The 12,564-nt window shown below is 37.6% G+C and overlaps 1 protein-coding gene across 1 annotated transcript; it reads left to right on the top strand.

Moving 5' to 3' along the window:
• Window positions 1-10,452: 10,452 nt before the first annotated feature.
• Window positions 10,453-11,872, top strand: LOC132952399 (uncharacterized). The gene is made up of 2 exons (XM_061024693.1): window positions 10,453-11,040; window positions 11,111-11,872. The coding sequence occupies exons 1-2, from the start codon at window positions 10,453-10,455 to the stop codon at window positions 11,870-11,872; spliced, it is 1,350 nt and encodes a 449-aa protein (XP_060880676.1).
• The last annotated feature ends 692 nt before the right edge of the window (window positions 11,873-12,564 follow it).

Here is a 12,564-nt window from a genome sequence, read left to right on the forward strand (position 1 = left end):
TGTGCGTCGCATATATATCGGTTTTTTTTTTCACAATAATATAATATCATATCGTCGGGGGGGGGGGGGGGGGCAAAACGTGCGGACCCGCACACACACACCCGGTTGCAGGCAGCCGCGGTGTACCTACACACAATACGAGCGTGTAAGCATTTCATATATACATATATGTATGTACGCGTGTCTACATATTTATCTATTATATAATAATATGTGTGTGTTTCTATATATGTATAATATTATGTATGTACCTTGCGTATGTATATAGCTGCTGCCCGCCCTACCTCGTCCCCCCTCCCCGTGCCGGTGCTGGGGGTGGGTGGAAGGGGTGTAAGAGTCCTCTGTTCAGACGACGTACACCGTTTCTGTTTTTTTTTCCCAAACATATTTTTTTTACGTCACGCGCGTTCAACGGTGTACAGCTCGTCTCTGCTCCTCGTGAAAGGGTTGGTCGTGCGCGACCGCGCGCGATGTGTGCACAGATGATAATCCGTCGCCGCAGCCGTCGGCTGCGACCTCAGGCTCGCGACACGGTGCGCACAATATGATATTGTACCTTACATACGTATATAGGTAACCGTTTTCGCCACAGTAGGTAATTTCCGTTCTCGACGGATGACAATGCCCGTATAGCGTGTATATAATCGGATGAGGCGCGCTTTTCCGCTCGGCGTCGGGTTCGGCGAACGGTTTCGTGGGTGCCTCTGCACACGGCAGGTAACGGGACTATATTACATAGTGGTACGTGGAGGTAAGGGCATATACCGTGTTTGATATGTGCGACGGGCGAAGCGTGTATATAATATATAACATCAGACGCTGTTCTTATCGATATCATCAGACCGTTTCGGGATGAAAGCCGACGCGAGTTTTGCACGTCAAATATTATTTTTTGTTATTATTTATTAATATATTGCGCTCGGGCGGGTCGGAGGAGGCGCGCGGCGCATATCGTTCCCGTATACCGCGGTATACACTCGAGACAAATTTAAAAAAAAACCACACCACGTTCTCGATATCATATACCCGGCCTACACACGTCACATATATATAATAATTTTATAATGCGACATTATCGTGCACCGCAGCTGCTGTATGCATCATGGGCGATTTAAAAAACGAAATGCGTTTTTATAGACCACTTCGCCGTGCGTCAGGTGCGCACTGCGTATATAATGGTTGTAATAACAATAATACCGTACATCGTACAGTAGGTGCCCGTACAGTGCTCGGATAATCAAGAAAAAAGAAACCTCATCGACTTAAAGGTAGATATTACCGGAGCTTAAGTCTCACGCGCACGATACATTATTGTTATTATGTGTACGCACACGCGGGCGGCATCTCGTCCCCTAAGTGTGGGTATACTCGATACTATATCGCTTGCGCAGCAGTTGTAAGTCGCGTCTGCATCGCGAATTCTTATATATATAATATAGTACCGACGTATACATAATATTTTATATCTCTGAGCAATTACCTAGGTCTAAGGCACATCGGGTCGTTTCGTTTGTATACACTGCGCGGCGGATACGATGTATATAATATATATATATTGCGATATACGCGAGTCCCCCGTCGCGTTGAATAATAAAACAATAACAACTATATACACGTGTATAATAATATATTATGTTATGTTTGTATAGAGCCTCGAGTATATTGTGATATGATAGAGTAGAGTCTCATCTTCTGTACGCGTTTACACGGCTGTCGGTGCTACTATTGTCGTGCGACTATAACGCTGCGCCCGAGATATACCTATGCATAAATGTATAATGCGACCCGAGGCGTGAAAAACTCGGACGTCTCAGGAGAAGCGCTTAAATATGTTTATTTATTTATTTATTTTTTTTTTTTGTTTAATATACCTACATAATATTTGCTCCGCGGCGGTGAACACACGTTACCTGGTTACCTATGCTGCGCGCGTACTGAAATGTTAAAATGTTATATATTAGCATGCGTGCAGGGCGCGGATTCGTGCGCAATAAAAATGTCAAAATATGTAAATATTTTATACGTTGTTGTTTTCGCCGAGATATTATGTACTATATAAGACATGAGATACATTGATTATGTTTAAAATTTCGATCGTACAAACCAGAAAATATGTCCTATACTTTATGCGTATAGAATAATATACAAACGGACGAAAGAGGACAACATAAGCGGCGGGGGACTGCAGTAAATGGTCAGTTGTTTTAACCAAACCGAACCAATCTCTTGTCGATCGTATATACCGATGGATCTGATAACGATGTGATAAGACTTCTGAAAACAGATTGGAATTCGTCAAAACGTCTACTTGATATCGATAGGGTCAATTTTTTTTTGTTCCTCGACTTCAATAAATTTTGTTTGAATATAATTGAAAATATAGTCGATATATAGGTAGTGATGTAATAGATTGTAGGTATATAACAGCTATAGACGATATCAAAAACCTATTTTATCTTATTTATTATGAAATTTTTTTCTACGATTTACGCCGGATTGAACATAATATTTACCACAGCATATACGACATAATGATTATTACCGATATGTCTGATGTGATCAGATAAATTTTTAAATTACGAAATGTGTATTTGTTGATGAAATGTACGTAAGAAAATTTGTTTAATTCATATAATATTACGTAAAAAATGAATTGATATTATTTTATTTTGGGTGTTATGATATACGTCGTGCTCGTTTTTAATCAGAGTCAAGAAATCTGCATTCAATAAAATCATGTAGGTATGGACTTAAAAATCCGCGCCCCAGCTTATACAGTATATATTATGGGTGCGAAAATCAAAAACCAACGCACTAAAATAATAATAAATCCTAATGGTTATAATACATTGGCAACAATTCGAATGATATAATATATCATATTATTATTATTATTACTATTGTTATCGTCGTGTCGTTATTTTAATATTTCGATCTATACGATAACGACGTCCTAAATACGAAAGTTCTTCGCTGTCGTATACGACCACGATTGTCACGTGCCCACTGATTTCAGAGGAAGCCCCCCGACAGCGAGGACGCTTGCCCGTTAATCCACTTGATCTATTAACTCGATGGCATCGTCGGTATAAAAAATAGTTTTACGATTGCGATTTCCGGAAAACGAATTCGGACGATAGCATGGTCACCTATTAATAATATTCGATAAAAAAATATTTAAGATAATCCGACGTGAAGTGCTATCAAGACGGAAGGACGATCATAATTAGGTATCAGATTATTGCGAGGAAGAAATAAACAAACGATATTTTTTAACGTTCTATACCTAATTTACTTGCCCACGTATAGTATTTAGGCTATAATATAATATGTAACACAATTACTAAGTTAAAAAATGAAACAATACGCGAAAATGACGTCACATTATTTAGAAGAAAAAAAATGTTTTGTGATGGTCAGTACCCATTATAAATATAATATGTATATCATTTCACATTTGACGCAGTAAATTTCGTTATTAGTTTTTAATCCGATACGCATTAAATCCCCACTCGGCCTTTTTTTTAGCACTTTTCAATTATCACATCGTTAGGTTTATTTTAATTAGTGTAGGCACAATAGAGGTACACGAATCATAATAATGGTGGCTCGTAAATGAACGTGTGTTAACGGGAAGTCAAAGGTTTTCGTTATTATAATAGGCATTATATTCCTGCGCGGAGCTGAGGCCGCTTTGATATAATTTTAAAATTTATTTTTTTTATTGAAATAGTTATAATTCGTTCTTATTATTTCATTACCTACCTCTATTTGAAAAAGACCTTTGTGCGCATTTCGTTAAATATTTCCCTTTGACTAATTAGTTTATAAATATTTCATAGAATAAACTTTTCCCTTGACTTGTCGGTCGACTTTTCCACATTTATTTTTATACAGCACATTAATATATTACTCTGTAAAGAGATTCCAATTTCAGACTTTGAGCCAGATTTTGTCCAAGCCAATATATATAAATAAAAACATCCAGATATAGGTACTTCAATGTTTTTATTATAAAAACTGTCGTTTCTATTTTTAGGGGGAAAAAAACGTTTCTTCTGCAATATCGTATTTAATTTATTTTACAAGGAAATTGCTTCTTGGCTTATGAACTTTTACTTTAGGCTTAAAGCGAAGGTAATTAATTTGGTTTTGTTTTTAATTGAATTAAATTTCTTAAATTGTTTTTACATGTCACATATTTAAAATTCACTTGAAAAAAAATATTCCTTAATTTAAAATCGATTTGGCTGATAAACTATTATTTTCAAGACTTGTAAAACTGTACAAGTTAGTAACAGTCGTTTTTGTTTAATGATTCCAAGCCTGGATTAAAGATCAATTAGGCCTCGGGATACCATACACTTAGTGGGCCCCCCTTTTAACTTTAGCTTGAAAAAAATTGTACCACTACATTTTTACGACTGTTGTGTAGTTGTAAAATTTTTTACTGTAATTTGAATGGATAAAACATACTTAATATCAATTATTACCACGTACAATCATTGATAGTAAAGACTATCATAGATGCGTATTACAATGCACTATGCAGTTTACTCTCATTTTATAAAATTCATCATATTGTTATCAACTATTAGAATATCAATTTAATTAATTTAAATTGATTAATTGTTCGAACATTTTTATTTTATAACTACTACCCACCAATATTATTTCATTTTTTTTGAAAACGGTTTTGAACGCATTAAAAAATAATAATATTTCGGGGATAAAGGTGGGCTCTTCGCGTTAATTCGGGCTTGAATGATTCGTTATCATTATATTTTATAACAATAAAACACCTGTAGATTCATTTACAGACAGTGGCGTTGTTCAGTGTGCCTACGCTGTATATTATGTTATCCTGATGTTGAAATGTACCTATCAAACGCGTCTTGTCGTATCTGTCACACGTGCATCGCAATATTATATTAATATTCGTCTTGAAAAGTGTATGTATAAAAATCATTTTACAAAATACGAATCGCACGGCCATAATAATATATGTACATTTATAATGGATTATTATTATTATAATTCGTCATCGGTCTGCGCTGAATAAATTTCATAATATGTACCGAGCACAAAACGAAACGTCAAAATAAACTTTATATCTTATTGTGCGACACGCGGCGCGGTGCAGCGAAATGCAATTTATTACTCGCGTAATGCCTGCAGGACGATGTCGCGGGCTTAATAATATTTAGGCGTATATTATAATAATATTATTATGTGTGTACTGCATTATCGTTATATAATGGTATGCGTGCCCGGTGACACGAAAATGTATATTATTATGAATCATTCGACGTTATTTTAAAAGTCAAATTAGGTCCGGGCCGCAGCAGCAGACGACGATTATAATATTATTAGTATTATGAGGGGAAACGATGAAACCGCCACACACACACACACTCGCGAGCGACGGGATTAAGAATCACTGCAAAGGATTATGTCCGGCGACGGAAATTATTTATACGTATACCGAACGTCATTATAATAATATTGTTATTATATAGGTATATCATATTGTATAATATGCGAGTTATTATATTATGTTACGGCCACATCCGCCTACTGCCGCAGCACAGCCCCCCCGAGTACAACGACTCTGTATACGGTGACTCGCGTTCACCGGATCAAATTGTAGAATTGATAGCTACCGGTGTTCGCGTTATGCAATTTATTATAACATGTTCATAATGCATGCGACCGGTGAATTAAATAAACTGCATATATACGGGTATCACTTCTGTATAGTTATACATAATGTTATGCATATGTCTGTATACATACGTACATGCGCGTATAATGCGTCATAATAATATATACATAGTAAGTCACCGTCGCCCATATACTGTTGTATACCGTTGTACCTATATGTATAATCCACATACAGTCCGGCGCTCGATTCGATCGGATTGTAACGTAATAATCGTATTATTGTTGTCTAGGTACGTGTGCTGTGCCGAGGAACCCGAACTGGTCGTCTCCCATCCCGTGGACCGCGGACTCTGTCGAACTATCCTCATTCGATTTATCCACTACATCTACGCGGGCACGTCAAACATCGGCTATTTTTTCGCACAACAATCGAAGACGTGGGTGCAACGACCAGACCTCTCTGTTCTTATCAATTTTTCAGGACAAGCGAAAGAAAATTTGTCATCTCATTTATCACCAATGGCGGGAAAAAAATCATCTTGCAACTAATCAATAGATTTTTCTGATTTATGTACCAAAATATAGATGTTTCTTCCACGAATAATATTCTATGAAAAACCAATTTTTGATAAAAATGAAGATGTCTGGTTGTTGCACCCACGTCTTCTATTTATATTGATGAACAATTGATTGAAGCAAAAAAAAATTATACAATTTTCCCTTTGTGTCACAACTTATACTAGGTTCTAGATTATATTATGTTACTTTTCTGTATTATCTTCTGATATGTATTGTATAGTATGATATATTGCATGTATAATGAATAAAATTTGTATAAAATGTTAATTTTTTGTTCGATAGGTTTTTATTTGCGGCCCGCATAGTAAACTACCAATTCAATATTATATTTGGCTCAGTTAATACTTCGAGTTTGACATATAACTGCTCTACATAATAAAGTCGACCATCAGCGATAATTAGTGAGCTATATTTTAGTAGCTTTTTATGATAAGCCTTTATTAAATAAGTTCTATGCCACCGTTAATAATTAGTGCCACATTGGAGACAATGCCTTTATCCTTATGATGATGTAAGCGTTTTGTAAGGAATCATACACACCGCGTCTTTGTGTCACGACGAGGGATACGAGCCACGGGGAGCAAAAGTCCTTTAATCTCACTTTCGTAAGCGATCAAATTCTAGGAGCGTCCGTCATAAAGCTTTTAATTCGCGTCCATACTCGCCAAAAGTAGATTTTTAAGGACGTGTTGTCAATTTTTTTTTTAGGAAAATAGGTGCTGTATTACGGCAAAACCATACATTGCCTGCACGACCACGGTATCAAATGGTTTAAGTTGAAAAACAATGTGATTTATTATTGTGCTTATTTTTACAACTTGTGAACGAAACGTATCGCGTTCAACCATAATAATATAACACTGTACGTTATCTATACATATACAAATGAATGTGTGTGTGTGTGTGTGTGTGTATGTGTGTGTCCTTTATGCATTCCTATAAACGGCTGGACCGATGTTGATGAAATTTGGTACAGAGATAGATTAGATCTCTCGGTAGAAGATAGGCTAATTTAAAAAGGGAGAGGACCAACCCCCGCGGGAGGTGCTCAAACAGGGATTTTGAGTTTTCCGATGGAAATTTTTGTTTATAAATGGTTGCCGTGGTTTTAAAATATAACATATTAATCATACATAGAGTTGGCATTTTTAATGGGCAACGAAGTGCGCGGGAACGGCTAGTTATAAAATATATTATTATTATCTTCGGACCTGTTGATTAATCGTTACTCGTCGGAACGGATATAGGTACTTACGAATCAACAGTGCCCAAACACGACGTATTCGCGTGGTTGTGGTGGTGGATGGTCAACGATGGCTTCGACTTACAGTAAAAGATTTGAACGCAGTTTCTCGGTGAATTCACATCAACCCCGAATAATATTATAATTTGAAATAAAATATGGACGTTACAATTATACTATATACGTTGCCTATATATACATGCATTATTACGATTTGCGAACACTGGGTTATGACCGGTGGAAACCACTTTCCCAGACGAGGGGCGAGGAGGGGTGGTTGTTGTTCGCTCGCCACTATATATAGTTATAGCGCGCGTTATAAGTATTATATTATTATAACAATATGGCGCGAGCTAGCGCGCGTGGTACACAATACAATACGCGTGTCGGACACAATAAAATACACACGAGCGTGGTCGCTATACACAGGTATAGGTACGCGTTTATAAAATAATATAAAATATATAATATTATTACCGTGGTCGTATTAAAACGTATTACACGCGCATATAGGCGTATCGCAGAACGTATATACATATTACATAACGTCGTATCTTATTATTATATATATATTTACCGTATATATAAGTCTGGTCGCGGCGTCCCGTTGGGTGGCGAGGCTTTCGTAAATGTCCGCCGCCGCCGCCGCCGTCTCGCAGCCGGTATACCTCACACGCCGACTTGTAAATGTCAACGTTTTCGGGGCGACCTCCTGCGGCGACACCTCAAAATATACAAACGCACACGCTCGATATTATAACATGCATTGAACGATATGCCCCACGAGCTTTTCCCGACCCCGTCACTCGGTCGGAAACGCGTTTATTTATATATTGGTAGGTACATATTATTTAAACGATATGCATATGCTTATGACTGCATAGATGTCCGTTGCGCAGTGCTGACTGCAGGACCGAATTCGGCGAGAAAGACCCACGGCGGCGCGGTCGGGGGCTCGGGACCCGGCTGTCAGATCTGCAGGTTTTAAACGGGCGGCAGACCAGATTTGCAGAAACCATGTTTTATATAAAATACCCATAATGTGCGCAGCGATTCCGATGGAGAAAATACGACTACTTACTTCTGCAGTGATGGTGCACACCCTGTATGCGAATTACATATTTTATTTCTGCACAAGGTACGTGCAGTATACGAGTATACCTACCTCGTGTACCTACGTCTAATATAAATAAAAATCTAGTGTCACGGTGTTTGTGGTCACACTACTCCGAAACGACTTGACCGATTTTAACGAAATTCGTTTTGTCTATTTGATATAGGTATGAGAATAGGTCGTAAAGTATTTTCCAACCCGGGGATGTGCTCGAACGGGTGTTTTGAGATTTACGGTGGAAAATGTTTGTTTATAAACGGTTGCTATTAGAAATTAGTATTTATTATTTGGTTGCCATTGGTTAATCGGGCAGACCAGGTGTAAGCATACACATTTTCACACATCGCCTACTACCAGCGAGGCTGATTTGCACCCAGATAAGCAGTTGAACAACCACAATTTTTTAAAAGGTTGTCATTTTTAAAGCCAACAAAATGCGCTGGATCTGCTAGCAATATATAAAATATGTGAATGTATTATGCATATATATAATATATATATAAGTCTGCACGGCGTCAGAGTGTCTAGACGAGCGTACTACGCGTATGTACAACGATCTATGCGACGTACACTTTGCTGCAGTTGACCTGGAAAATCAGCTCGGCGGGCGCCAAATAATTTGTGCCGTTCTCGCACAACCCATATCCTCCACCCTCCACCTACGGCCATCCTTCAATACATGCAGATGCACTGTTTGTTCATTTGTATAGTATCGACGCACGCAAGAGCTAGTGCATATATAGTCAACTGCAGTGCCACGAGTAATTTGTCGATCCTGAACTCGGAATTAAAATATTTGCTCTCCTAGAGCTGTTTCATATACACGATGCGCATCGGATACCTACTTGGGCATAAATCTGAGATCGTACATTTTCGAGGCTAATTGCGTACATATTTTGTAAGTGGAATTGCCGAAGTCCACCGCCGAGTACGGTCAAAAAGTCGTGTATAATAATTGAAGTCTTATAGAGCTTTTTATTTACCCGGGGTGGTGGATACATCGCCTGCGAACGAGCTGCTATGCGACTTATGAGTATCTATACATACGAGACTTCGCGGACAGTTTCGACGAGTGAAGTCATCTCGGCCGATCGCAATTCGGGTGTACCCATTACCAATACGGAATTGGTTATCAAAAATGTGGGTCGTCAAATCGGTCGTATATATAATCGTCGGTTATCGTATAATAAGTACACCGCGGGTCACACGAAGAGCCATCGGTCTTATGTATTAATATATTATAATAACACGGAGGTACATATACGCGTATGTTTTAACGCAAGAAACCACACAACCGGGAAGGACGTGTTAAACAGTTAACAACCGTGTAGGTACATGTATTATTATATACCTATATTATAATATGCAGCATCAACACAGTTTATACCTATTGTACGATATGTACATGCGCCGGATTGTACACTCGTATAGGTAGGTACACGCATTATTATAATATTATTGTACGCGACGGCTTCAAAACGTTATAGTTCATAAATCAAAAACCATTATACGTTATATTGTGTATTATATTAACCGTTCGGTATATAATGCCTACCCACTTTGTATGAGACATTTTTCGTCGTGTTCGGACAACGTCAATGCAAGTGGAAACGCGCAGCAGCAGCACAATATAATAACAACAATAATAAAAAAAATACGTACCTGACCACAGTCACCGATGAACTCACCGTATATAATATCATTCCGACACCGGACACGAGACGAAGAGGGTATATATTATAATAATATGAACAGAACAACAACAAAAAACCGTCGGGAAAGGACCGTCGCGACTTTTGTCCCGCTCAATGTACATAAATATTATATAATAATAATAATATAACATTGGAATATGAATAGTTTCTACAAAAAGTTAGACGAACTAAAAATACTAATATCCGAAATTTCTCCCGACATAATCTGTCTCCAAGAAACCAACTTTACAAATCTAAACACCGCAAAAGTACCCAACTACAATGATTTTAGCAAACACAGACCCACCGGACTAAGGGCCAGTGGTGGAGTAACAACATACGTCAGCTCTATATACCCATCTAAAGAAATATATATCTCAACACACCTTGAAGTAATAGCAGTAGCAGTAAAACTCAATGATATTGAACCCAACCAACACACATTTACGGATAAAGACATAGAGAATATAATAAAGCAGCTTCCCAAGCCCTTCATCATAACAGGTGACTTCAACAGCCACAACGTCAGTTGGGGCTCCCTAAGCACCGACAGCAGAGGGAAAGAAATCGACAAAATCCTGGAAAACGATGATCTGGTACTACTCAACAACATGGAACCAACGCGTATAAATCCAATCAATGGTAACTTCTCAAATATTGACATATCATTCGCAAATGCATCCCTCGCACAAAGGCTCAACTGGTCGGTCCTACACAATATCACTAGCAGCGACCATTTTCCAATTGTAATACAACTTATCCCCCGTTATAACGATAGCACCTCCAACCTCGAAAGATGGAATCTGAAAAACCCAGACTGGAGACTTATCTCTGAAACACTTTGAAAACAAAGTATCTCATATAGACAAATCTGAATCTCAAAACACGGAAAACTTGGTTGACCAATTGACGGAAACAATAATCTCAGTTGCCAACCTAACTATAGGAAAAACCAAATCAAAAAACCCCAAACCCAAATTACCATGGTGGAACCACGACATTAAAAATGCAACTAAAGAAAAAACCGACGACCTTAAAAAGTTCAAAAAAACAAATAAACTAGACGATTTTATACTACTAAAACATTTAAGAACCAAATCAAAATTCCTGATAAAAACCAGTAAAAAATCGTCATGGGAAAAATTCACTAGCAGCATATTAAAAGAAAACACCGACTCAAAATCAGTTTGGAACAAAATACAATCTCTAAAAGGACTCAGACGAAATAAAAAAATCAACTTAATCGACCCAAATTCTAACCAATTAATAAATAAACCAGATCAAATACCAAATAACCTCGGCGAATATTTTTATAATAATAGCAGTGACAACAACTACAAACAACCCTTTCTAGGGTACAAACAAAAATGCGAAAAAGAAACTATAAGTAATACTTCCGATAAAAATTGTCACGATCAAAGACAAATCAACCAAGAAATTAAAATACAGGAATTAACACACTCATTAAAAAAATGCAAAAGCAATAGTCCCGGACCCGACACCATCCCATACGTCTTCATCCAAAATTTTGGCACAAGAACTCTCAATCTTCTGCTTAACATTTATAATAGAATATAAAATTAACAACCAACTCATTAAAAATAATTAAAATTCCATCCCACACCTCTTGGGGCGGTGAATCCAAGTCGCTCCTGAAAATATTCAATGCAACCATCCAAGCCAAAATCAATTATGGCGCAATTCTATACAGATCAGCAGCCAATGCTGACTCAACAAAGATAAAAATAGTGACGTGAATGATGAAATAACCAAGCTAACCAACGAAAATACAGCAACCCCAATTAAAATTATCCACAGAGAAATCAATAAGACCCCCCCCCCCCCATGGGATTACTCCTTAACAATCAATACCGAACTAAATGCCCTCTCTAAACAAAATACATCACCTGAGATATTTAGAAGCCATGTATACAATATCCTTGACGACTTCAAGGATCACCAAAAAATTTATACCGATGCTTCAAAGGGAAACGAAGGCGTCGGTATTGCCATCGCACTAGTATAACATTCAAACTCCCAAATGAGTGCTCAATATTTTCAGCTGAAGCCATAGCCATTCTAAAAGCCATTGAAACCATCCAAACCATTAAACACACAAAGTTTGTAATCCTTAGTGACTCCCTAAGCGCCATAAAGAACATCCAAAACAAAAACAACCCAAAACCAACTTGATGAAGCCAAAACAAATAAAAAACAAATATCAATAATTTGGATCCCCGGACATACCGGTTTCGCAGGCAATGAAATAG

Source organism: Metopolophium dirhodum, chromosome 9 (assembly GCF_019925205.1).
Source record: "Metopolophium dirhodum isolate CAU chromosome 9, ASM1992520v1, whole genome shotgun sequence".
Lineage (NCBI taxonomy): Eukaryota > Metazoa > Arthropoda > Insecta > Hemiptera > Aphididae > Metopolophium > Metopolophium dirhodum.

Excerpts from the sequence above, each read along its gene's own strand:
- LOC132952399 (XM_061024693.1), top strand. The coding sequence starts at position 10,453 with ATGAATAGTTTCTACAAAAAGTTAGACGAACTAAAAATACTAATATCC. Across the intron at positions 11,041-11,110 it reads GCAGCGACCATTTTCCAATT|ACTGGAGACTTATCTCTGAA; the intron begins GTAATACAACTT and ends TGAAAAACCCAG.